Below are 27,862 nucleotides of genomic sequence, written 5' to 3' on the forward strand. Positions count from 1 at the left end.
GTCCTTGATCTGTGACACACCTGAATCAGCGTATCCTCTAATCATCACGCTGTATTCAGTTCCATGTTTGTGCACCATTACAGGACCAGTGTTGCCTTTCTTGTTTGATATGGTCAACATAAAGGGGTAGGGTGTCAAACAATAAAAGAATGACAAAAAGTAGGCCTGGAAAAATGAGGCTCGCTGGGTAATCTGATGGGTAATACTTGCGTAAGAAGCCAAAAATGCGATTGAAACGCTTTTAGTTTACAACGAGTTTCGCCCAACAACAACTGCTTGACTCTCGTCCTAACAACTGTTTGCCATCTGAAACTTTCCTGAAATAAGAGCTCCATCGCACATTTGCCACGAGATTTCATTCCCAGCACCCTGGCTGTCTTTACAGAGCTCATATCAAGCATGTCAAACTTTCCCAAAGACCTAAGCCAGCATCCCATGAAAGGTATTGTGATTTTGGCTGCTGAGTCTAAAACGGATTAAGAAGGCATGATACTGGAGCTGAACCAGCCATCTCAGCCTCAGACCTGAAAAGCTTCCAGGCGGTGGGACACTTGACGTCAAAGGCGTCCCCGTTATGAAAAAAGTAACTCCCCCACCCTTTCCTTGTCCTTTTTCTTTTCTTAAAGTTCTCCTTCATTTTCATATTTCAACGGTATTTCCGGATGGCTCCACATTTGCAAAATAAAGGCCATCAGAGTAATCATTATAACATTAACAATAATAACGGCTGGAGCAGCATGGAGGGCCTGGAGAGGCTTGTTGACCTTTCTGTGCTAAAATGGGCCTGGCTCTGTGTGTGCACCTCTCAGTCTATTGTGTTTGGGGCCGTTATCATTGTTGCACAGCTTCCTCTCTCACGTTTTCTGCTTCAAATTGTGTGTGTGTGTGTGTGTGTGTGTGTGTGTGTGTGTGTGAAAATGGCAGGTCGACAGGCAGAAGCAACTTGGCAAAGAGAGAATTAAGCCAACTAGCAGGATCTGCTCTCTCATTTCACGGCCACGGTAGTGGGCTGGGATCAAGTCAGGATCAGGCAGATCAGGCAGATTCCCAAGGCTTGGTCACCAGCATCATCCTGCTGTAAGCTTTGACACAATTGCCTGATTTTTGCTGCACTATAGGAGAGGGTCTGCCAATGCCATGTCAAATGACACATCTGATACAGACTAGGAAGGACTGTGTTCTCTGTGCCTTGAAGAGAAGAATCTAGCAACCAAAACAACCAAATTCTATTATTATTTACCATAATATAATATTTAGCAAATATATATAATGTTTAGCAAAATTGTTTCTAAAACCCTGAAGTTGAACTTTGACTGTGTTATCATAAACAACTAGAGAAGCCCATGTGACTGACAGCTTTATGTTGTAGACGTCGTTGTTTCTTGTTGAGGCGGCTGTTGAGGCGTCAGGCTGAAGAAGGAGGCCTACAGGGCATGGCTGGTCTGTGGGTCTCCAGAAGCAGCAGACCACTAACGGATGGCCAAGCAGGGTGCAGCAGTGGCAGTCACCAAGGCAAAATCTCAGGCGTGTGAGGAGTTCGGTGAGGAGTTCAGCAACTCGATTACACTCCTTACAGTCAAACAGCTACACAGCAGCAGAGTCCCAGGGGTGGATGACATCTAATGGCTATGGATGTTGTACGGCTGTTGTGGTTGACACGTCTCTGCAACAATGCGTGGACATTGGTGGCAGTTCCGGTGGAGTGGCAGACTGGGGTGGTGGTCCCCGTTTTTAAGAAGGGTAACCAGAGGGTGTGTTCCAACTATAGGGGATCACACTCCTCAGCCTCCCTGGAAAGGTTTTGGAGAGGAGGGTCTGGTTGATAGTTGAATCTCAGATTGAGGAGGAGCAATGTGGTTTTCATCCAGGCACTGGAACTGTGGACCAACTGTTTGGACCAAGGGTGATGGAGGGCGCATGGGAGTTTGCCCAACTAATCCACCTGTGTTTTGTGGATTTGGAGAAGGCTTATGACCGTGTCACCAGGGGCACCCTATGGGGGGCACTCCAGGAGTATGGGGTGGATGGCCTTTTGATAAGGGCCATTCAGTCCCTGTAGCAGAGGAACGTAAGTTTGGTCCATATAGCCGGCAGTAAGTCAAACCTGTTCCCATTTGCCATTTGTCACCGGTTCTGTTCATAACCTATATGGACAGAATTTCTAGGTGCAGCCGTGGTGTGGAGGGTGTCGAGTTTGGTGGCAGGAGAATCTCGTCTCTGCTTTTTGCGGATGATGTGGTCCTCCTAGCTTCATCAGGCTCTGACCTTCAGCTATTGCTGGTTAGGTTCGCAGCCAGGTGTGAAGAGGCTGGGATGAGGATCAGCACCTCCAAACCTGAGACAATGGTTCTTGACCGGAAAAAGGTGCTTGCCAACTCTAGGTCGGGAGAGAGGTCCTGCCTCAAGTGGAGGACTTTAAGTATCTCAGGGTCTTGTTCATGAGTGAGGGAAGAAGGGAACAGGAGATCAACAGGCGGATTGAGACAGCATCTGCAGTGATGCGGACGCTGAACCGAGCTGTCGTGGTGAAGAGGGAGCTGAGCCAGAAAGCAAGGCACTCAATTTACCGGTTGATCTACGTCCTAGTCCTCACCTATGGTCATGAGCTTTGGGTAATGACGGAAAGAACGAGGCCGAAATTAGTTTCCTCAGTAGGGTGGCCGGGCACAGCCTTAGAGATAGGGTGAGGAGCTCGAACATTGTGGAGGGACTGAGAGTAGAACCGCTGCTCCTCCACATTGAAAGGAGACAGGCATGCGTGGTTCAAGCATCTGGTCAGGATGCCTCCTGGACGCCTCCCTGGGGAGGTGTTTCAGGCATGTCCTGCCAGCAGGAGGCCCCCGGGTCGACCCAGGACACACTGGAGAAATTATATCTCCAATCTAGTCTGGGAACGCCTAAGGGTCCTGCCGGAGGAGCTGATGGAGGTGGCTGGGGAGAGGGCTGTCTGGGATTCCCTCCTTGGGATGCTGCAATGACGACGACAATGAATATGCACAAGATAAGTTTTAGGTTGATCAATATGGCTAATAGATCATTGTATCAAATCAGTAGAACATTGATTCTTTAAAGTATCTTCAAGTCAATATTGTCAATACTTGAAGGTTAGTTGAAGGTTTAACATTTTCAATTAAACTAAATATTCAAGATAACTTTCAATAGATATATTCTTCATAGAAACACCAGTGTATTCAGTGTATCAGTACATAGAGGGGCTAAATAAAGGGGGCACCATCAGTGCACACCTGGACCCAGCTGGAATCCTACATCAGTAAATGCTTTTGCCTTTTTGGGTAAGGGCCACACATTAACAATGGAGGGCTTTGACAAGCAGCGTGAAACCACTACAATGTGCTGCATTTATGTGAACAGACACAGACGGGGACAGTGTCCCCCACCTGAGCGAGCCCCCCACCTACTTCCCAAAACCCCAGACAGACGTGGGGTGACATCCTGTGAAGCCATGCCTGTGTGTCTCTATAACAATACACCCACGTTGCGGTAGTCTCCTGCCCCACCAACAGGGGGCACTGTTGTGCTCAGTGGCATGTATATGAGTCACACGCTCCCAATTACTCTGCTGCCCACTCACTCTCTCTTTTTTTTCCATCTCTCTATTATCTCTCTGTCTCCTTCGATCTCTTGCTTTGTCAGATGTATAGACAAAAGGGACAGGGACCATGCGGGGGTGTGATGATTGGGGTTCGTTGCCAAGCGCAACCCAGATCCCAACACAATGATGACCCCTCAAAGACTCAGAGGGTAAAAGAATAAATGGAGGCATTGATGAATGGAGAGAGAGAGAGAGAGAGAGAGGGATAGAGAGAGAGTGATCAGAGATCCTCTGCAAACTCTGCTGTAGTTATAAACAGTCTAGTTCGCAAGAGAGGAATGAGGACCATTGCATGGGCTGCTTTAACAGGCCATGGTGACAGGACTACTGGTTTTTGGACAAAAGTTAGATTTAGGCCCATTGGTTTTCCATTGGTTTTGGTTTTCATTGGTTTTCCCAGGCTAGAGATCCCCCCCCCCATGGAGTCTTTAACTGCCGCTGAATACTTAGTTACAAGAACTGTCCCCCTGGAGACACTCAGGGTTAAGTGTCCTGCTCAGGGACACAATGGAAGTAAGTGGGGTTTGAATCTGTGACATTGTGGCTGTCTGGTTCATAGGTGACTGTCCACTAGGCTACAACCACCCTTATGGACTATTGACATTGATCAGGGACGGACAATTTGCTCATGGCAATTTGCACCATTTGGAGGATCACAGGCCAGATTTGGCAAAAGGCGCGATTACGTCTTAAACATTTTTGTGAGGCTGAACACAATCTTGCTTTTATCATCAGCACCAGTAAAACATTAATTTAGCTTTCAAGGCTTGGTCAACTGGCCTCATCAACAACTAGAATGTTCAAACTACTACAGCAGTTGAAGGGGTTATTGACTACTTATTTAAGATAAACACTTGAATGGTTTGTGGAGAAAATTTTCACATAGAATCAATGATTTATTGATAGGTTTTCTTTGATTGTCTTATTATTTATATTAAATTACCTTTGTATGGGCGTTCGACATGGAAAACCAAGATATATCCAACATATATTTTTACATTTAGTTTTGTGCCTGGTTAATCACGTAAAAGCTTGTTTACTTTGTATGTGGAAACACTTGATGAAAGGTGAGATCTGTTTAAAATGTTGACCACAGACTAGCACATGCCATCAAACGCTATCCTACAATTGTTCGCAGGGCTGAGGAAGCAGGGCTTTTGTTGTGTTATTGTTGGAAGGTGGAGAAAGGGATAGGGGGATGCGAGGCAGGCGTTGGAACACAGGCAAAACCCACTGGTACCTGGCGAGCAACGGAAGAGCAGCTAAACCAACGGTTTCCGCCAGCAAGAGCCACGAGTCTGAGCAGGAAAACACCTGGGAAGACGAGAACAAACAGGGGCGGAAGGGAGGCGAGACCCATACAGGGAGAGCTGATGGAGTGGAAGTGTGGGAGAGAGATCTGCATGGGAGAGAAATAGAGAAATGGCTTTTTGGGAGTTATGGCAGATCTCCAAAGTAGACGTTTTAATTATGGATACCCTATATAAGAATATTTTAATTAAGCTTTACCAACTTCTCAGCAGTATTAGTGGTAGGCAGTGGTGGCCTAGCGGTTAAGAAAGTGCCCCCTCTCAAAAGGTTGCTGGTTCGAATCCCGAACCACCAATGTGCCACTGAGGTGCCACTAAGCAGTCCCCACACACTGCTCCCCGGGCGCCTGTCATGGCTGCCCACTGCTCACCAAGGTTGATGGTTAAAAGCAGAGGACACATTTTGTTATGTCACCGTGTGCTGTGCTGCAGTGTGCTTCAGTGGATTTCTTCACTGAAATTTTCTTTTCTTCCGAATTCTGATGAATCGATAAAATTTGAAGCTTAGAATTCATTCAAATACTATTGTTTATTGGATTCCATCAGGCAGTGTTTGGTTTGCTGTCTACCCAGCTTTATATCAGCCCGTCTATATCTGCCAGGCGGTACAGAGACAAAACAAGTTGCCTGGAATGTTAAAATGTTCAGGCACTTTAATTTTTATTCTGTGGGGAGAAATATTGTTTATACAAATGACCTACTTACAAGTATTGTTCTGTGGCCCATTGTCTGATGAGAGGATCTCTTTTTTAGCTGCCATTCTTGCTACCAAGCATAGACTTTGCTGGAAAAGGGTGCAAACAAGCTTAAAGCATTTTCTAGCTGTAGAATTAGATTGGGTTGTTGTTTAAAATCCCCCATATTCATGTTCGCTGTTGTCAATATACACTTCCTTTTAATTGAACCGATCATTTTTCGTCCTGTCATATGCGCACAAATCATCATCCCCGTCTAATTAGCAGAGTAAGCCCCCCGTTTAGGTTCTGCCTTCCATAGAGTCATGAAATGACCTTAATTAAACATGAAGCTCTGAGTAAAAAAATCAAAGAGGAAGCAGTAAAATGTGAGTGGAACAGCCGCAGAACGGCTCTATTGTACGGACGGCGTGGCCTTGTCATTGTACCACTGCACGAGTCTGATGTGGGGCATTCAGGTCAAGAGCTTTATGTAGGGCACAGAAGTCTTTGCTTCCCACTTTGAGGATGTCAGAGAGTCCTCATTGTTTTCTGACACAATTTTCTTTGTTCCAATGCAAGACACAATATAATGCTGCCAGAACTACAAAAGAGCAGACCTGTACTGTGTGCTGTTTCAACCTTTAGTAAGTAACAAATACATATTTTACATTAGCATATTCTTTTGCTTCTACTGTTTGGTAGAAAGAAATAAATAGAGAGAATGCAAGTGTGTGGGGGAGGGAAAAGGCACGAGAATTAAGTGTGGGCGTCAGAATGCTCAGGTGTGCATACTTTGTTAATGCTGCCCCTCTCCAAAACCCTCGGCTGAAATTTGGTGGGATGGTAATTAATGGGATTTTTAAGATTCTTGCTGTGGTTATACAGCTGCACAGAATATCCTTTCATTCATGTGGGAAAGTACTGGGCCTGACTTTTCTTTTCTCATATAATACCTCATTGCAGAATAATTATCAAAAGAAAATGTATGTTCTTTCCAGAGACAAAGAAAACATATGATTCAAAAAAATGCTGATTCTAAATAAAGCAAGAAAAAGCTTTTTACGACATGTAGAGGATGCCCTTATCCAAAGGTACAGGGACAGTCCCACTGGAGACACTCAGGGTTAAGTGTCTTGCTCAGGGACACAATGGACACCATTTTTCACTTTCCACACAAGTACGAGGAAAAACACTGTTCCTCCTGCTTATTTAATGATATTTCATTATGCTACATTCTCTTGTTGTACAAATTTAAGTATAGTCTGGATTGATAACTAGCTGTTAGCCAACACTATATTGTTTGTTTGATTTAATTTGTAAAATGCAGATTATACACTCTTACATGCACTTCACTTTTACAGTTTCTTATGTTGACTTTACTGAATTTGTTCCAGTTTGTAAGTTATCCAAATAAATGGTTAGCAATCAAAAGTATCTGTAATTAAGCTAAACACCATTTAAGCAAACATTCCACTGGACCAGTTGAATTACTTTGATTGTGGATTAAAACCTTCGTTTGAATAAGTTTCCTCATGCAAGATTTGGTTGTGCAGAGTAGTTTGATGGAGCATTAAAACACATGACCGTGTGCACGCACGGTCCTGGGGGAATAGTGGAGAGGAACAGCAGATGACGGTGATGATGTACGTGTCATCAGGAAGCCATGGCCGTAAACAGGAAAGACAGATCGGTGCTCAAGCCACCACTGCTGCATTGAGAGGAAACGTTCAGAATCCCACCACAGCTCACCTGAATACACCGTAGCCATCCTTTTACTCTGCTCTCCAGTTTTCACTTTTCTATTATTCCCAGCTCTAGCCTTTATTGGTCTTTCCCCTAGCTCAGTTTCTTTTTAATCTATCTCTTTGCAACGGCACTAAGGTTTGATCGCTGCTCCTCTACTTTACTGAGTCACATCAATCTATGCCATTTGCCTCAATTGAGGCAATTTCATTGCATTCAAACCCATATTTGTCACCATGAGGCAGTGTGGATTGAAAAGAATAAGTGCACCTCAGGCTTTCTGTGCTCTCTGATGTTGGGGATGAGGGGAAAGGTTTTTTTTGGGGGGTGTGGTGAGGTAACGCATTTCCTGGCTGTTTTTTTGGACGCAGGCAGTGACTCGTATGGATATTAATACCTCAGCCAGTGGAAGTCCCCCCTACATCCGAACGCCTGGGAGAGGCAGCGAGAGGATGTCAGTTGCATTGAAGGAAGCATTAAACCATACAGATCATAGAGAAAAAGGCTGTTTCTCGGTGGGAGGGAAGCTCTTTTACTCTATTGCACAGTATGCATAGTAACTTTGAATATTATAGTCTATTATAGTAAACCATCACCACAAAGAGCACATGTAACCAGAACAAAATTATTTAGAGGTGCATAATGAACATAACATTGTACACATGGAACAGAGAATACCACTTTTTTCCCTCTTACGCAGATATCGTGAATAACTACTCATCCTGAGATTGTAAACTGGAGATTACAAAAATATTATTCTTGATCTCATGAAAAGTATGTTATGATCTGAAGAAGTGAGTCAAGAAGAAATTCTTGACCACTCACTTTCTTGAGATGTTTGGTTAAATGTTAGTCTAAGATTACCTAAACTAGGGTAAGAGACATTGAGCTTGTGTAAAAATCTAAAAAAAAAAAAAAAAAAATTTAGATCTTGAGAAATCAACTTTGATTATAGGGAGTAATTTAAATAATATTTTTTTTTCAAATTATATACAAATATACAATGCTCAAAAATATAAAGGGAACAAAAAAATTACCTAGATTTGTATGAATGAAATATTCATATACTTGAATGTGTGAACAAAATCTACCGATGAAAATAAAATTCATCAACCCATGGAGGACTGGATTTGGAGTCACACTCAAAATTAAAGTTGAAAAACTCACTACAGGCTGATCCAACTTTGATGTAATGTCCTTAAAACAAGTCAAAATGAGGCAACACACTACTGAGCAGACACATGCACAATTGTGGCCTGCTGGAGGTCATTTTGCATACGGCCTCCTTCTCGTCTCCTGATGTATTGGCCTGTCTCCTGATGTACTGGCCTGTCTCCTGATAGCGCCTCCATGCTCTGGACACTACGTTGACAGACACATCAAATCTTCTTGCCACAGCTCGCATTGATGTGCCATCCTGGATGAGCTGCTCTACCTGAGCCACTTGTGTGGGACTCGGTCTCATGCTACTACTAGAGTGAAAGCTCCGCCGGCATTCAAAAGTAACCAAAACATCAGCCAGAAAACATAGGAACTGAGAAGTGGTCTGTGGTCATCACCTGCAGAACCACGCCTTTATTGGGCATGTCTTGTAATTGCCTATAATTTCCACCTGTTGTCTATTCCATTTGTATGTGTGAAGCATATTTATGTATGTGTGTGTGTGTATATATATATATACTTCACACATACAAATGGAATAGACAACAGCTGAAAATTAGAGGCAATGTGTGTGTGTGTGTGTGTGTATATATATATATATACACACACACACACACACACACACACACACACAGTACAGGCCAAAAGTTTGGACGCACCTTCTCATTCAAAGCAGATAACTCCACATGTGTTCATTCATAGTTTTGATGCCTTCAGTGAGAATCTACCAATGTAAATGGTCATAAAAATAAAGAAAACATATTGAATGAGAAGGTGTGTCCAAACTTTTGCCCTGTACTGTGTGTGTATGTGTGTGTGTAAACTGAACAAGCAACAGACTAAAATGCTATCGCTAGCACATTGCCCACAGCAGCGTAGCCATGGCTCTTCAACATAGCTATTTCTGTACTCAAAAATATAAGAATTCAAAGCAAGCGAGGTGAGGGGAACATATGTCAAAATGAAAAGAAAAATGAAGACGATACCAAGACTTTTAAGGAGGATATAGTATCCTACATTATTTTGCAGTAAATCACTTCAGGCTAGTGGGCCTGTAAATATTGGCTGAGCTGTTTTAGGCTCGCTTCCAGCACAAACGTGGGGATGTGTAAACATTATGGTCTTTGAACAAGTCCGGGTATGGATGTACATACCTTTTTGCAGAGAAAAACACCACACATCCTTTTTAAAAGATTAAACCCAGATACCAGTCATCCCTGTTTTAATCTGGTTGCATCCGACACAAAATAATAGGTTTAGTGCTGAATTCACAGTTAGCATTTAACATCATTTCTCCCAAAGCATCTGCATCCTCTTGTAGCATGTCATAATTGTGACACCCAAGGTGCTGCTCCCCGGGCGCCTGTCATGGCTGCTCACTAAGGGTGATGGTTAAAAGCAGAGGACACATTTTGTTGTGTCACCGTGCGCTGTGCTGCAGTGTTTCACAACGACAATCACTTCACTCTCACTATTCAAAACAAACACCATTGAGTTTGCAATGACAACAATACAGACGAGGTTTGGACACTCCCTTTCATGCAGCCCCTGACTAAATGAACAGGTGATCAGTGTGTGTGCAGGTGCTGTGAATGAAAGGGGTGTGTCCTCTGATCAATACTCCGGTGAACGTGATTGTGTGTGTGAGTGAGGTGCTGGGGGTGCAGCGTGGGCGGGGCCAGGCGTCACAATAATGTCAAATAGCACTGTTCTGAAATCAGTCTCACAAAGATAAATTCATATATGGTTTCATCAGCCCATGCTATCAGTGTTTTTAATCGGGTTTTGGTTTGATTCCTCTCGTACCCCTTTTTTTTTTAATTCTGATCCTTTTGTTACAGGCTTTGTCTGACGTGAATTATTGGTATGTGCATTACCTGCATCCGTGTGGTTTGTAATTAAATAAATCCTTTGTTTTTACTTGAAACTGCATCATTCAAGTCCACTTGATCTGACTCCTATGGTATTAATCATTACTTTGTCTTGCATCACAGTAACTTTTCCTTAAATAATCCATAACATACAAGAGCCTGAGGTGCATTGATTTTTCTCAGGCCACTTGACTCATGCTGATTAAAATAAGTTTGGATGCTATGCAAAAAGAACTAGACGCCTGAGCCAAATGCCATAGATTTACTAAAGGAGACAGAACAACACAAGCTAGATGGGCAACAATAAAACAGCATCTGGTCATTGTGCAAGCGATGCAGAAGATTGCAGCATTGTTAGAACCAGCTTGGGTGGGTTTTGAATCTGAATTGCTGTACTATTTTTGTGTCCCTACCACCTATTCCTTCAATTTTTATGGAATGCCTCGTTTCGTATTTTTTTCTGTTAAACCTTTATTCTGAAAGGCTTTGTTTAACTCAGGTTAAAGTAGTTGGCCTGCCTTGTAGTATCAATAGAAAAGTAAGAAGAATATCACAGTCTAGGTTCACCATTACAGAATCCTGTGGTTTTCATGTTCTTGTGTTTCTGTTTGTAAGTTAACCGCTGATTTGCCACATTTATCATTACAATTTAGACACATTTGGCCTTTAATGGGCATTGTTTGCACATAAACTCAGATAAAATATTAATTCTTCATCACATTTGCTGTAACACAGTCACTGTTTAACCACTATTCATTACGTTAATGAATTATCCAAAATTTAATGCCACTTCATGCTCCAGAATCAGTTCCTTTGTCTCTGTTTTTTTTTTACTCTGTCCATTTTACTCTTTCCCCCCATCTTCTTCTATATGTACTTGTGAAGAGAGCACATTCCAGCAATGCCTCAATCTCTCTGCCTTTCTCCCTTCCTTTCTCTGCCCTTGTTGACAGGGCGCTGCTGAAACTTGAATACTCTGATCGTCTCTCAGCCTGTCAGGTCATATTAACTCTCTTTCTCTCTCTCTCTCTCTCTCTCTCTCTCTCTCTCTCTCTCTCTCTCTCCCCTGTACACCTGACCTACCCGCAGACAGTGGCATGCTGCAAGTGATTGGAACTCTTATGGAAATAACAGCTACAACGAGGCATTCCGCAAATGTTCCACAGGTTCTGCAGCAAGAGCCGCAATTTTCAGCACTTGCAAAGTTAGCTGTTCAGCTTTGGTTCAAAAGACACCGATGCTGCCAGTGAAATAACTAAATCTTTGACAAGCGCACGTTTTAAAAACAGTCTGTTAGGAAACGACTTCCCATGCTTTGGTTAATATTTACAATGGCAACCTGCGATATTGCGTGATAGAAGAATGCATATGGGCTTGGGCACGGCCAGAGAGAGGAATGTGTAAATGAATCTAGATTTTTTTTTTGAGCAGGCTCCAAGAAGTATGATTGAAAGAAGCCTTGATTTCGATGCCTTTCTGCAAATAATTTTTCATTTTATCAAGATAAGCACATTCCAGGCTGTGAAACAACCTGATACATTTGAGCACTGGTGGCAAATGTGGTGAGGATGGGGACACCCCCTCTACACACACTTATTTGCTGCCCTTTATATGCTTTTCTCTTGTGGCACGTGCTAGAGGAACCCTATAACCGCCTCTAATTGAGGGTCAGCCACGGGTGTACTTCATTGCAACCTCTGGGTACTTTTTTTCAGGCATGTGTGGTTCAGTTTTGTTATGGCTTTTGTTTCCATGTAGGAACTGTGTTGTCATTCAGTGGTTATGCTGGGAAATGTGCGTGCGTGCATATAACATCTATTTATACTCTTGCAACTAGCTAAAAGTTAAAAGGCTTTTTACTACAAATATTTTATGCAAGATCTTAGCTTGGGACTGTATTAATACTCTTGTTTTAACCTACAATAGCTACATTTACATTTACATTTATGGCATTTGGCAGACGCCCTTATCCAGAGCGACTTACAACGTGCTTTCAAGTTAAATGTAGCTATTAGGTTTCCCGTTTACTTATAGAACCGCTAATAGAACCACAATGCTACAATGCACACAGAATACCGGCAGTAAAACAAACGGAGCAACGAAAAGCATGTCAAAGCAGTAGATACACAACTACTTTTGCATTGCTATTGAAAGACAATGGCATCACAATCACGATAAGCACAAGTGAACATCATTTTCAATTTGACTCACTGGGAATGTGCACAGCTGTGCACAATGCTATAATTTTTTTTTAAAAAAAGCTCAAAACCCAGCCTCTCTCCCATTTCAAGCACCGAGTCTGTTTGGTTACCACGGAGAAAGAAATGGAGAGGGTGGAGCATTCCACCACCGGCGAGGGGAATTTCCCACAGTCGAGAGCAATGTGTGGATCAAACAGCTGAGTCCACCTATATCCCTACCGGCACGGACACCTGCACGCCTCACATCAAAATACGCTGGGAATTAACAAGCAGCGGGGCTTCGTAAATCAACCCGTGCTTATAATGCATGACAAATATAATGACCTGTTTTGTTCACACACTTGTGCACACCCTGAAATCAGCTATAAGAAAAAAAAGTATTATACAAGCAAAATATTTGCATTGACGGACGCTGTTTGCTCCACAGGTGTGTTCTAAACTGAGTGTGAATGCACCAAGCATTGATGCACACTGGCTCAGTCTTCATATTACTGCTACATAAATCCAAGTTTGCGGGACAGCTCCTGTTCTCGTGTCACCATGCATCAGCAATGAAGTGCAAATGCTGAGCCAGGTATCACAACAATTTCCAGCACGGTCCGCAACCGTTTCCCATAATTTGTCATGGCACTTTATGGCTTTGGCATGTCAAGTTATGATATGCGATGTGTTTATAGAAGCCATGTGCTGGAGGATTATGCCGAAGCCATAAAATCCGGACCTACACAGGAATTCACAGCTCTTTCACACTTATCACTCGTTGCTGCTTTTTCTCTCAGACACAGAACCCAGACCATTCAATCTTGAAATAGACTCACATTTACCCAAACTGCAGGGTCAGACAGTTTAGACCTAATTTTCCAGTTCATTTGTGAACATGTACATATAGCTGTGCAACCCCCCATCAGAAATTAATAATAATAATAATAATAATAATAATAATAATAATAATAATAATAATAATAATCTACGTGCACCATGATTTTGAAATATTTCCTTCAGCTACTGGAGCTCTGATAAATTATAAAGGCTGAAATAATAGGTGCATGAGTCAGCCTACTTTTGGTTTGTTTATTTTTTCCCATCAGCCCATCTACGGAGGGCTTGTGAGTCTGAATGCTTCTTGGCAGATGACAGCTGGAGGCGGTGTCACTATTGAGTTTTTGGGTCCCTCTCCACCCTCCCTTTTCTCTGCGCTCATTATGATCCATTAACCTCGCAAGTCTCTCTCTCTCTCGATGACCTCCTCACCCAAGCCCTCTACTCCAGCCACCCTGACCTGGGCTCCCTTTAACATGACCTTTGACCCCTATTTATACACCCACATGCACACAGACAAACACGCGCACACACCATGTTGGGTGGAAGTCATTTTGTGTTTTTATTGGGCAAACTGGCTTGTTTCGACAAGACTCTTTGTTTTCTTGTTCGTCAAGTTTTAGTCAGCTATGTTAAGATGGGGCCAACAATGTTGTTATAATTGAATTAGGTAGTAGTAAGTTCAATTGTAGTAGCTTTTGGAAATTCTGTAGTATGATTTGATTCCTTCCTTGTGCTATATGTTAGCATATAAATAACTGACATTACCTAAATTTGAGAATCAAACATAGACAATAAAACTACTGCACTGGCACATATTGTCAAGCAGCATTTTTCATTGACAAGTATTAGGTTAATAGCCTAATTGAATAGGCTGGTATTAGTTTTTTGCTCTCTTTAAAATAATCTTCTATTATTAAATATCTTGTGTTTTTCACTTGTAATCAGTACATCAGTTTATGAAATGAAAATAGGTAGGTTCATATCTATAAGTAATGGCTGGTTTTGCAGCAAATTACTCAATTGATATTCATAACTGCCTAATCAGTCTCATGGGTCATAAGTGCAACTAATCATCATCTCTAAATGTGCAGCGAGACTGACCAACTCAAACAAATAAAAGAATTCATATAAGACTAATAGAGATTAATAAGACTTGGATGTAGTGGATATTTGAAGAACTACCTGATGCCTTCATTAACAGTAATTTACAAAAAAAAAGTTGCCTAATGCTGGACCTGAAATGTACAACCTTGACAGATCTTCAAATGAAATCTCCATGTCACAATTACATTCATATTTGTGCCATTTATCAGACCCACTTATCCAGAGTGAGTTACAATCGGTACTTACAGGGACAGTCCCACTGGGGACACTCAGGGTTAAGTGTCTTGTACACAATGGTAGTAAGTGGGGTTTGAACCTGTGACTTTGTGGTATTCTGGTTCAGAGGCAAGTGTCTAACCTACCAGGCTACTACCACTCTACACTATAACCCATAATAACAAGAGAAAGTAAAGTACAAATGTACAGCGCAGGTAAGCTGGAGGCTTTCTGAAGAAGACGTCCATAGTCTAAGGATGTCCAAGGTGGAAGGATGAGTATTTTTAGCTGAGATGTCATTGTTGTAGATCTGGCCACTATTTCTGCTTCAACCATTCAGAGAGTGGGAGCAGGCTGCGTGCAATAGAGGAAGTCTGTCGTTCACTTCACCTAATTAGAAGGGAAAAAACAATAGGGAAACACGCACACTTCAGCAAGCAACTTGGATGAAGTCATGAAAGAGTGGGACACTGGGGAGTGGGGGGTGGGGGGTGGGGGGTACACTGGGTTCTGCTGACCTCTAAAGTGATTCAAACTCCAGTATTGTTCTGAAAAGTTCAGGATTCGGATGCAGTGAGTCAGTATCCATAATGATATTCCGATTAATCATTTTTCCTTGTTTGCTCCCTCTCAGCACTATTTGACCTTTTTTCCTTCCTACCTGGACAACACCGCAACACACGCCAATAATCATTTCTTTTTTGTTTAAAGCCGCTAAGACTGTGTTCAAACCGTTTACTCACTGTCTACTGAACAGCCTGGACCGTTATACACATACAACAAAGAGCACAGAAGCTGAAAGGGAAGCCCATGGCAAGATGGTTAAAATGATTAAGGCTGTGAGACGGTGGGAAACTGGAAATGGAAAAAAAACCCGAGAGGAGAATAATAGGATAATTTACATCTCGAAAAGGACAAACAAGAAATTAATTCATAGTAAAGGATGTATGGAATGAACGATGAATGATAATAATAAAAAAAACTGACTTGTGGAGAAATAAATAACATGGGAAGTGACAGCGTGGGTGAAGAGGAAGACCGAGCGTAAAGGGCAGCAGGGCCACGACGGCTTGAGAGATGACAGCAGACGCGACTAAAACTTGAACTCTGTCCTTTGCTCACGAGCACAGAGGGTCTCCTCACACTGTCTGAATAACTCCATCCATCAGAAGCCCACGGCCTGCCTAGACTCCCAGCAGTAAAGCGGCAGCAGCGTGCTTCTGTTCTGGTTCTGTCCCTGACTACATGCACGTATGTAGCAGATCAGCCGCATAATTATCCCTGTAGTTGCCATACACACATTCACTAATGTTCAAAAGTTTAGGATAATTTAGAAATGTCTGTGCTTTCCTGTGGTTTGAATAGGAAAATTTCAAAAACTGCAATAAGTAATCATTTACAAAGTTTAAAATTATGATGTAGTAGAACCCACATCTGCTGATGAACTAGACACTGTACTAATGTGAAGAATTACAGTTTAATTGCTTCTTTAATCCATGCGACTGCTTTCAGCTCTACAAGGATTCATTGAAAAGTAACCAACTTGGTCACTTCACTGGAAATCTAGACTTATTGGTGCTGATAAAGTTCCTTTCTACATGTATGCAGATATTCCACCATGAACAGACCTTTCCAGCTACCAGAGACACTTACAACATGAACAACGTCTGGACTGGAGCTTTAATGGACCAAACAAGACATTTCTTTTTAGTAAAATAATAATAAAGCATGATTGCGTGACTATGAATCTGCTATTGTTTTATTTGTGTGTAAGCAAGTAATTTATTCATTTATTCAATTTATTCTTTTATTTCACTTGATAATACCATAAATTACAACTCTTGGGTCATGTTGTCTCTCAGCTCTGTGCTTAATGAAATGTCATGCCATTAAAAAATAACACAGGCGCGGTGATTAGAGGCACCTTTTAGCTTCCCCCACCCCCGGGCGTAGAGGTCTGCGGGTGACAGTGAGACATACGACAGGGACCGTGACCCTCTCTGTTGGACAGAGTCTGGCACAAAAAGGGCTCTGCTCATTCTCATTCAGTGTGAACTTCAGAAAAGAGCCACTGCTGGAGGGATGGTGATTCAGCATAGTGGAGCTAGCTTATGATGTCTTCATTTACATTTTTGCAGGTTATTTTGTTGATGTATTCTTTGCCATTGCTGAGTTTAATTAACTCAGTTCAGTGTATTAGGGTTAAATTCACTGTTAAATTATTATACTTTAAAAAACGATTCAAACCATGTTGTTTATTTTACTAAAGATGTAGCTCATTCAATACCAAATGGCTATATTATGTATATTAGCTGTAAAAGTGTAACAATAGTTTAGACTCTATGCATTACACATGCATGTGAATCTTTTTTGAACGGAACATTCAGTAGTCCCACTACTAAATACCGGTTACACCAAATGATTCGTTCGCGTAAAAGAACCGGCTCCATCTGCTCGTTCGCTCGCCAACGCGGAGCTGGCAGCCCGGCCTTAAAAGGGGCGGGCGAGATAACAGCGCCGACTCTCGGAAAGCCGCGCGTCGGAGCCGCGTAATCGGGATGGTACAGGGGGAGCACGCACGGAGCCGATAAGACTCCTCGGAACGACATCTGGAGAGCCCAGACTCGCCAAAAGCACTCCGGGGACTGGCGACTCGGAGCGTGGGGAACTGTAGATTACGGAGCCTCGCATCTTCCGTGGGATATAACATCACCGTTGTTGTTATTATAATTATTTTCGGCTTTTTCGGCTCTTTTTGGCTGGTATTCGCTGTAATGCAGTGCCAACACTAAATTTCATTATAAACGCGTGGACGTCTGACCAGTGCGAAAAATGTAGACTTTTAAACTTTTTTTTATTACAAATTCAATATCTAAATTTAAATTGAAAGACAGAAATTCACGAAACCACACTAGAAGGTTAATGCTTCTTAAGGCTAGATTTATATAAGCTGGTGGTTAGTCGTGTTAACAAGCAATTTAAATTTTTTTATACAAGACATCATTTCCAATTTAGTAATTGCACTTTGTAGTAGCAGTTTTAAAGCAGCCTACAGGAAACAATCTGGCTTCACCGTTGCCCCTTTGATGCGAGTTTTACCTGCGCTGGAGGGATCCGATGCAGCCGGCGCCTCCGAACTAGGCGGGACAGCGCGACTCGCCCCCCGATGGACTGACTTGCCCACGGCCGCCGCCGCCGCCGCCTCGCCGTTCGCTCCAAGCAAGAGGAACCTCCCCCCCACCCCCGTCCCGGGGCCCGACGGTGCCGAGGAGCGCGGCGCGCCCCATGCGCGGTGGCGCGCCCGCCGCTGTCCCGGCTGGCCGGCATGATGGGCGCGGGCGCCGCGCTGCTCGCGCTGCTGGCCGCGTGCGTGCGCTTGTCCGGCGGCGAGGTGAGAGAGAGACCTTCTTTCTGTCCACGGGGACGGCGTGGAACGTCCACATGCCGCGCGTCTAATTGTAAGGTCACGGTGCCTCGAGTCTGTAAAGGCAATTTGGTGGCATGCTCCTACTTCTACGAAGGGTTCTTAATGACACTTTAGATGCCACTGTCTCTGAAGTGACCACTTGAAGACCCCACTTCAAGGCAAAGGGGGGGAACAAAACCTTAGGGACATTTGCAGTGAAAATGTGCATTAAATGAAGACAAAATCAATATTCCAGCGTATATTTCAGTCCTTTTGTGTAGTTTGTAGACGGTCCCTTACTTGGTAGCAGACTGAAAACTCACTCTGATGCTGGGTTGTTCTTCCTTCATTTTTTTCCTATTATAAATATAAAATGTGCAGTTTACTGATAATGAATGGCTGCAGTGTGGATACGTATCCTGATGTTTTTGGGGGGGCTCCGTTCAGTTTGGGCCCTTGGGCAAGTACGTGCTTTGCTTGCCCGGCTGCGACAGGCCTGATGACCAGAGACCCTTTAATTAGTCTCGTAACCACAGTCGCAAAGTTCTGTGACTGTGTAGTGAACTTATTTACATAAATCGCATACTTTGATTATGAATGGTGTGCGTGCACCCTGTGGTGGGCTGGCGCCTCGCCCTGGGTCCCCGCCCTGTGCCCAGTGTCCCAGGTTGGGCTTTGGCAGCCGCGAGCCTCAGTAGGACTAAGCGGGTTTTGGAAAGTGAGTGAGTGTAAGTAACGTGGACTGAAATTAAAAATCAACCAAAACCCATTATCTTGGAGAACTGAGGCTGTCAGCATCTTTTTAGCTAGGAGGAAGACCACATGTTCAGATTTCCTCTGTGCAAACTAGTCCACGTGCCTACGGTGCTCACGCAGCACACGCTCCAGATGTCCACATCTCTGTACCTTTCAAGCATATGGCAATTAACGTCATGCACCCAGTCTGTGTTTTGAACAGCTGAGTGAATGGGAGTGGCGGTCAGTGTCAGAACTGTCACTTTTACGGTGCCCGGCTATCCCCAAATGCCCAACAGCAGCTTTGCTTGACAGGCAAAATGAATGTGGTCGGTGCTTTACTCTGCAATCGAGACCCATAAATCCTGTGTTTGGCTAGAATGACTCAAAACACAGGCATTTCTGTTGGTGTGCACTTGACATTCTTGTGAAGATTTCTTGGCCACGGGAACAATGTAAATGATTGTAACTATCTTTGGGGAAAGCCCTTAAGCTGACTGTGAGTTCTGTTTCTGTGGAAAAGTGTGCAATCGTCTCGGCGCATCATCTGTAGAGGCAGGGTCCAGGTGATGCTTAAATACAAACCAGTTGGATTTGCTGATTATGTAAGCCATACGTGTACGTGCGAGGTACAGTGGGGTGGCTTTGAAGGAATGTCTTAGGAAAGATATCTTGCGCTTGTGTGGGGGCATGTGGGTAAAATGAGGTCAGAGGGTACTTGGAGTGTGTATGGGCATATGTGTGGTGCACTGCACATGCATTTGCATGCACACGTGGAAGCACACATGCCCAAGTACTTTTGTGTGTGTCTGTGTGTGTGGTGGCATGGAAACCAGTCCTATAATTATGTATCATTAAGCTTTACCTTTCTGCTTTTCCTGCGTCCTTCTGAAGTTCCGCCTTCCCATAAATCCCCGGTGTTCCTTCTATAATAGTGATAGTGAAGACCCAGTCAGACCGTTTGAGTCCATATTGCACTTTTGTTACGGGGTTCAGATGAGAAGTTTGGAATACTGCCTGATTCCTCACTGGCAGCAGCAGCTTGTATCTACTGACTTCCCAGAAGTCTCTGAAGTTAGTAGGAGAGCAGGAGTGAAGAAGTGTGAATACAATGAATAGCTGTCTTCAGGCAGAAAAGGAAGCTTTAAAAGAGAAGTTTCTTTCAGTACACAGTGGCATCAAAGAACTTTTTTTTTTTTTTTACTTTTGAGCTCTATTACAGAGAATTGAACTAATTCTTTTAAACCAAGACACAATACACACATACACATGTACTCATTCATTATAGACACATTAGTGTGTTTGTCCAAATCTGGCCAGTTTGGGTTTTTGTGCAGATTTTATCTTAAGAACAAATAAACGAATTTGACATCAAAGAGAAGCACTTTTGAAGTCTTCTAATGTGTGAGTGTGAGTGAGTGAGTGTGTGTGTGCACAGCGTGCATGTGTGTGTACAGTTTGTGTTTATGTATTGAACATGGGTGTGTGAGCGTGGCGGGCCGCGCCGCTGTTGCTCAGGGCCGAGTGTTTATTTCAATTTTCCTGCTCAGACACATATTGTCATGACAGCGGCCTCCCCGTGAACAAACATCCAGCCCATAATGAGTGCCAAGCGCAATCACTTCTGGGGCCAAACAAGGAAGTCGCCACGATGGGTCTTCAGGGGCAGCGAGTGAAAAGTTGGGGATGTGAATTGTCCTCTTTTCCCATGATGCCAAATGACCTTTTGAGACTTTTTTGTTCAAGAGAAGGTTTTGCGTTAGGGCTCACAAAGTTAAAGAAAATGTACATCCAGGATTATGTCAAATGCATAAAAACAGTCACACATGTGGTAATAATCTGGATAGCTATTAACCTGAATAAATGTGAGAAGAAACGAATTTGTAGTGTTACAGCCGGGTACTCTAATTTTAGTCAATCTATCCTGATGGGAGTGGCGTCCTCAAGGTTTCTCCATCCACAAGATACAAGTGTCTACATTTACATTTACAGCATTTATCAGACGCCCTTATCCAGAGCGACTTACAATCAGTGTTTACAGGGACAGTCCCCCCTGTAGCAACTTAGGGTTAATTGTCTTGCTCAGGGACACAATGGTAGTAAGTGGGATTTGAACCCGGGTCTTCTGGTTCATAGGCGAGTGTGTTACCCTCTAGGCTACTGATATCAACCACAACCAGTAACTACACTAGATTTTTTATCAATGTTTATGCTGGGTTTGGTTGAGACTATTCAAACTTGGCCCTTGAAATGTCAAGAGTCTGAGACAATGAAAGACCAGATATGTGACATTTACGATGCTTTACTTGGTATCCATGATTTGCAATATCTTAACCATGTCAGATAATCTGACCCACCATCATCAAAACATTACAACCAGTAGAGGAGCAGAGATCTGTGCCACAGAACCACACTTCCCCCACTTCCTGCCCCCCCTTCCTGATTAGGTTCACCCCTAAGTGTTACCACATGATGCTGGGGGAGCAGTGGCCACTGCCCCCTCCCACCTGTGGACATTAGTGTATCAAAAGTGTCATTGTCTTCCGTTCTGTGGCACTGATGTGGAAAGGAGGCTTTGGTGTGATTAGGAGGGGTTGTTTAGCTCAGTGAGAAGAAGAATTATGGTGTTAAGGACCTCTTAGTGGCTGACTGCATAAATTGAACAATTAATTACATGTGAGAATAAGTCATAGTTTATGGGAATAATCATCAGAATATATACACACACACACACACACACACACACACATATATATGTGTGTGTGTGTGTGTGTGTGTGTGTGTGTGTGTGTGTGTGTGTGTATATATATATATATATATATATATATATATATAAATGGCTTAAGCACAGACGGTTTCATGGAAATCTTTCTCTCTTTCAGGGAGACCCTCTCCCTCCTGCACTTGTAGAGCTTGTGAGACGCAGTCCCATCTCCTCTATAGAAGACCTGCAACTCCTGCTGCTTAGAGACTCCGAAGGTACATTTTTAATGCTAAATTTGTTCATGCCTTACACAGGACAAGGTGCTAACTCAACAACAGGAGCACTGCGTTCTGAGAAGATTCGACAGGACTGATTGTGGTCCTGTGCAATCCTGCAGGGATGGAAAAAATAAGAAACCCAAAAAAATGCAGCACTCACAAGCTGGACTGGGCGGCATATATTTCAACATGCAGTGAAATATATAGTATATTTTAAAATTGTGACAACTATCTACTAATATAAATCTATTATGTGTTAGGTAAAAACTTTCAGAATTAGTAAAACAATTTGAGTAAAAGTGACTGCACATTAATTTTATAGTAAAATGCATTTTAGATGTTGACATGTTGGCATGTTGGCCAGCCCTCCTCACAGTAAATGTTGGCAGTCATGATGGTGCTGATTTTATTTTCATCTTTTGTCTCAGTTCCAGACAGCCAGCCTACTGATGGGCATAATTCCAACAACTCTTACGTACGTCTGCCGAGAAGTCTTGGTGAGTGACAACCCCTCTTTCTCCCTTGGTCTCAAGCCTCGCTCACACACAGCTGGTACATACAAAAAGCATGTTTGCTTCCATGCCAACAATGGAACCACAGATCCTCGGGGGAAGGGGTCACATACCCCACCCTCTGTAAAAAAAATCCCCTTCATTTAACCAACATTTTAAACAGAGACTGACAAGTAATTAAAATAAATACTTTGCTATATTCTATATCTCATCAAATCATGAATGCATTAAAAATGGAAAACTTTCATCTTAAATTATTGGTATACAACAATGTATGTTTTTTAAACAATAACAAATGTACTTTTCACAATATATAAATTATTTGGCATCAACATATTTACATAATGCATTAATGTTGTATTACATATTAGCATACTATAGTCATATACTGTGGTATAGTAAGGAAATAACTAGTAATATTTTTTTCATTATTTTTCTTGTGTTTTAATTGACTTTTGCTTATTAGGTCTTTTTTAACTTTTTGTCATTACTGGGTAATTGTGTGACTGAGCCCATGACTTTCTGTACTTATACTGATGTTGAATTATTACTTGTATGTGAAACATGTATACATCATATAAATTGTCAAATTTCCACTTTATGTATTAAGTCTATAAAAAAGTTTAAATGGCATTGTGTTCCTAGCACACAAATACAAAGATGTCTTGCCTTTACAAAGACATCTTGCCGTATGTCATCCTTGAATGGAATGATTGAATGGTGTTGGCCTAGCGGGTAAGGATACGGACCCGTAATTGGAAGGTTGCCGGTTTGAATCCTGAGCTGCCAATGTGCCACTGAGGTGCCACTGAACAAAAGTTCCGTCCCCACGCACTGCTCTCCACCTGTCATGGCTGCCCACTGCTCACCAAGGGTCATAGGTTAAAAGCAGAGGACACATTATGTTGTGTCACCGTGTGCTGTGATACAGTGTTTCACAATTGAAGGGGTTTAAAGTGTGGTTAAATTGCTGAATGTTAAGATTTATAAATACACTAATCTAAGAAACATGAAAAGATTTTTTGTGATTATACATGGATACACAACACTGCGCTTAATAAATATTGCCTAATTTTTACATTTAAAATTTGTGAGACATGCAGTTTTATGCAGTTTTTCTGACGTTTGTCCAAAATTTGGAAATTCGTCATTAACTCTTGCTCCTTTTGCTTGTCCCAGATGCTCAGCCAGCACAGCAGGCTCAATGTAAGGTACGCACAGAGGTCATGGAAGTCACTCGGTCCATGCTGGACCGCAGCAACGCCAACTTCCTGCTTTGGCCACCGTGCGTGGAGGTGCAACGCTGCTCTGGCTGCTGTAACACCAAGAGCCTCCACTGCGTACCCGTTCTCATGCACATGCGCTATCTGCAGGTACACTCACATGCCAACACTCTCTATCAGTTATCAAAATGACAGTACCTATTTAGCAGAGTTATGATCAGTATTAAGTATTAATAAGCATTTAGTGCATCAGTGTGCTGTTGAATAAGTAATTAATCACCATTAGGTCATGAGGATTCAGTACATCAACAAGCGGCCCCACTATGACAAGGCTGTGGTGTCTGTGAACGACCATGTTGAGTGCCGCTGTCAGCCCGTTCCACGCATCCCTGTTGGCTCCAGGAAGAAGGCTGCTTCATCTCGCAGGTAACACGTTATTTAGGGCAACTTTCTACATATAATATCAGCTATCTACACTTATTTGTTCCTGGTTGTAATACTGCGTGGTATATGAATGGGTGGTTGTAGCCTAGTGGGTAACACACTCGCCTATGAACCAGAAGACCCAGGTTCAAATCCCACTTACTACCATTGTGTCAATGAGCAAGACACTTAACCCTAAGTTGCCTCGGGGGGGGTGGGGACTGTCCCTCTAACTACTGATTGTAAGACAGATGCTGTTTTTGATATCTGTTTATTAACAGATGTTGAATTTTGATATCTGCTCACGACAGCTTTTGAGCTCTGGTTCCAGCTTGGTGTGTGCAGAGTTGGCATGATCTCCCCATGTTGGTACGGGTTTCCTCTGGGTTTCCCGGTTTCCTCTTTAAAGGCATGAATACTAGAGGAATTAGTGAGTGTGTGAGTGTATAGTGTGTGTGCTTGTTGTGGGCTGGGTCACCGCTTCTGCACCCAGTGGCCTGGGATGGGCTCAACCATGATTAGGAATAAGCGATTATGGACAGTGAGTGAGAGTGGATGTGACTCTAGATCCTAAAATCACTCATTTTAATTGTGCTTTTCAGGCAGACGCCCAAAGAACGCCCAGTCAAGGCCCACTCCAAAGAAGACCTGCACAGGCATGACGAGTTGAAGCAGAACCAGCACTTCCAGCTGGACGACCTACTACTGGAATCCCACAGGCATCCCCAAAAGAACCTTTCCATGGCCGTAGAGAGGGGACTGGCACAGGGGATTGATGGATTGGAGGGGTTTGTAATACCAGTCAGTGACCACCAGGCAGAGAAGGGCATCGACCGAAATGGCGATATAACAGCAATGCATGATGATGAGAAGGAAGCTGAGGGGCAGCACAGAGATGACAAGGAAAGGGAGCATCATCTCCTAAATATTAACACCACCAGTGAGGAGCCTCAGCGGGTGGAAGATACTGACTGTAGATACGCCACAGTGGAATCACACAGCCATGAGTCTAGTGAGGTAGTAGCCAATAAGACGTGTGCTCATGTGCATGACCACAAAGATGAAGCCCATCCAAGACCTGAGCACAGACATGAGCACAACCACTCAATAGATCACCAAAGGAACAGTCTGAATGATGCCACCAGGCTCAGTTCCACAAAACCAACTGATCTGACTCGAGAACACCGTCTCAGTCCCACGCAGCTGGCCGGCCTCAGGCCGGAACCTTCACCTGATCCTGCCAAGGAGCTCAGTCAGAGCCAGCAGGACAATGAGACCCCAGACTCGGAGAGGAAGCGGCTTCAAATACTGCTGCAGGAGAGTGAGATGCTAGAGGAGGAGAAACGAGAGCTGCTGATGCTGCACAGGCGACTGGACGAGGAAAAAGAGTTTCTAAAGCAACGTCAGCAAAAACAAAAGAAAGAAGGAGAGGCAAACATGCATAGCCAACCTAATCATCATACCACCCTCAAGCCCATGGCAAAGACGGGTAAGTTAGATACCTGGCTGCTTTGTGCATGTGTACGGTATGTTTTTAGATACATTCCTAATAGAATGTGGTGAGTTTAAATTACTGGCCAAGGGGACAAGGGGACAAGTGGAAGGACAGAGGACCAATTTAAACAGTTAAATGGCTGGATCCTAGTATGTCCAAATCTGCATCTCTTGTAATTTCTGATATTTCTGTCTGCAGTGTTTAAGACCTAGATATCGAAGTCCTCAATGACACACATATAGTGAATGTCGAAACACAGTGAACATGGTTGCTGATCAAGTACATCCCTTCAAGGAAATGGCATTCCCCGATGGCAGTGCCCACTTTCAGCAGGATAATGGCCCTGCCAGAAGACATGGTTTAAAAATGAAACACATAAATGAGTTTGAGGTGTTGACGTGCAGAATTACAGACTTCAATTCATCTGTTAACTGAATCTAATGCAAACGGGCATTTCGCATCTTGAGATGTTCAGCTCTATATTGATTCGAAAGACATATTCGAAATGGTGGGAAACATTTTCAGTGGTGTTTTTCCCTTTTTACTGTCCACAGAAAGTATTCCTTCTAGGTCAACGGCACAACCTCCGCCTCCCCAAAACCCGCCATCGCAGCCCCACCCTACACGAAAGAGGAGGAAGCATCGAAACCGCATCAGCAAAGCGGCCATGAGAGCACGGCTCATGTAGAAACCACAGACAGGTGAGAAACAAAAAGCTCTTCTGCAAGGGATTCTGGTGGCATGCAATGCTGACGGATTCCTTCAAATTACCACAAAACATTGGAGTCCTGTCAAATACAGAATTTATTTCTTCCCGTCAACCTGGTAACTTGGGTATCCAGGGTAGAACATACATTTAAATCATTGCCCAGTGTGCTGTGTTGATTCCAAAAGGCACGAATATTTATTTAAGGCTTTTGTAAAAAGAAACCCAAAAACTTCAACAATAAAAGTTCAGCACCTCAGCCTAGTGTCAGCAATTTCATTCGTACAGCATGTTACGTTTCAAAAGGAAATAATCTTGTGATGTGGATGAAAATTAAAAGAGATGATTCTCATTTGAATTTGAACTGTAAATGTATGCAACTGATTTTCTTCTACCTTTTGCTCCTTTCAGGAACATTTCTTCCATACTTTTAATGGTTGTCTGGACAGAGGCATTACGTGTTAATCTTCCTCATACGAATAGCCATTCATTTTAATGTTACCAACCCTGTGAGATTTCGAGTAGTAGTACTAATGATCCACTGGTCAAACAGCAGCCTTCTTCTCAAATTGGAGAACTGTCTCTGGCAATGTTGGGGGGTGGGAGGTGTCACTGTGATTTTGGGCGCAAATACCCCAACTCCCATGATCCTCTTTTGTGGAAGCAGAACAGTGGAATGCTTTCAGCGGCTTTGGAATGCGGAAAAGTTCCAAGTCTCTTTGAGGACAAAGGACATGAAAAACACCATTTGTGGGTGTCAGAGAGACAAGGGAGGATGGACAGGAGCCCTTTAAAAAAGCACCCAAAACCAAACTGGTCTCTTCCAGAAGCTCTATGGATGCAGCTGCAGCTTGATGCTCAGCCCATGATGGAAAAGAAACATGTTTTTCTAAATGACCTGAGCCTGTGAAATAGGCCAGCGAAAGCACTTTTATATCACTTTATATATTTCCTGGGTGACTGATGAGCAGCATGAGACTGGAGAAGCCCCTGGACCCCGACATGTAGAATGGACAATGGAGTGGAGCTCTTCTGACCTGCGAGGACTGAAGCAGATTGCTATGGACTGCTGTAACTGTTGTTCTTCCCCTGCTGTAAGGTGGTTTGCCATACTGTATACCCGAACAAAAATGAGCATTTTAACAAACATGTCTCTGTTTGCAGAATGTCTTTTGCTTTCATTCGTGTTTTTTATATATATATATATATTATTTAAATGAATCTAAACACTGGAACTGCCAACAAGGACGCGCCTAGGGTCCATGCTTGTTTTTGTGAAGAGTAAAACCTGTTAAAGTGTTTAAAAAAAACGTCAATGGTGCTACCAAGTAATGCAGTAGAGCTGATCATCATTAATATTATTTATTCCTTCACCGTGACATTGCCATAAATGCTAGCTTGCGGCAAACATTGACAGAGCAGTAGGACAGCACACAGGACAGGAGACATCAGTGAAAAGACATAAATAACTGTGTAATAAGGGAAAAGAAGCACCATATTGTATTGTGAGATATCTCAGGTCAAGTGCCAAATTTACTTTTTTTTCTGTTCGGTCCATTAAAAAAAATTACGAATCACTTTTTAACCTTCTCATGAATAAACTTTTTTTCTTTGAGTTGAAAGAAGTCTGGCTGTTCCACAATTCAACTGTTTAGCTTGCCG

The 27,862-nt window shown here is 43.0% G+C and overlaps 2 protein-coding genes across 2 annotated transcripts in view; one reads left to right on the forward strand and one right to left on the reverse strand.

Moving 5' to 3' along the window:
• The window catches only part of LOC114794132 (SUN domain-containing protein 2-like), a 29,769-nt gene extending 11,749 nt beyond the window's left edge, over positions 1–18,020 (reverse strand). Inside the window, exon 1 of the mRNA XM_028986485.1 lies at positions 17,818–18,020. The gene's annotated coding sequence lies outside the window, so the exon portion shown is untranslated. The remainder of the gene's footprint in view (positions 1–17,817) is intronic.
• Positions 17,231–27,822, forward strand: pdgfbb (platelet-derived growth factor beta polypeptide b). Its single transcript, XM_028986486.1, has 8 exons — positions 17,231–18,109; positions 21,742–21,838; positions 22,270–22,338; positions 23,533–23,726; positions 23,863–24,002; positions 24,602–25,488; positions 26,049–26,195; positions 26,612–27,822. The coding sequence occupies exons 1-7, from the start codon at positions 18,044–18,046 to the stop codon at positions 26,180–26,182; spliced, it is 1,587 nt and encodes a 528-aa protein (XP_028842319.1). The 5' UTR covers positions 17,231–18,043; the 3' UTR covers positions 26,183–26,195; positions 26,612–27,822.
• The last annotated feature ends 40 nt before the right edge of the window (positions 27,823–27,862 follow it).

Source organism: Denticeps clupeoides, chromosome 7 (genome assembly GCF_900700375.1).
Source record: "Denticeps clupeoides chromosome 7, fDenClu1.1, whole genome shotgun sequence".
Taxonomy (NCBI): domain Eukaryota; kingdom Metazoa; phylum Chordata; class Actinopteri; order Clupeiformes; family Denticipitidae; genus Denticeps; species Denticeps clupeoides.

Coding starts and splice junctions, on each gene's coding strand:
- pdgfbb (XM_028986486.1), top strand. CDS start 18,044: ATGATGGGCGCGGGCGCCGCGCTGCTCGCGCTGCTGGCCGCGTGCGTG. Junction 21,839..22,269: donor GCTGCTTAGAGACTCCGAAG/GTACATTTTTAA, acceptor CTTTTGTCTCAG/TTCCAGACAGCCAGCCTACT. Junction 25,489..26,048: donor CAAGCCCATGGCAAAGACGG/GTAAGTTAGATA, acceptor TACTGTCCACAG/AAAGTATTCCTTCTAGGTCA.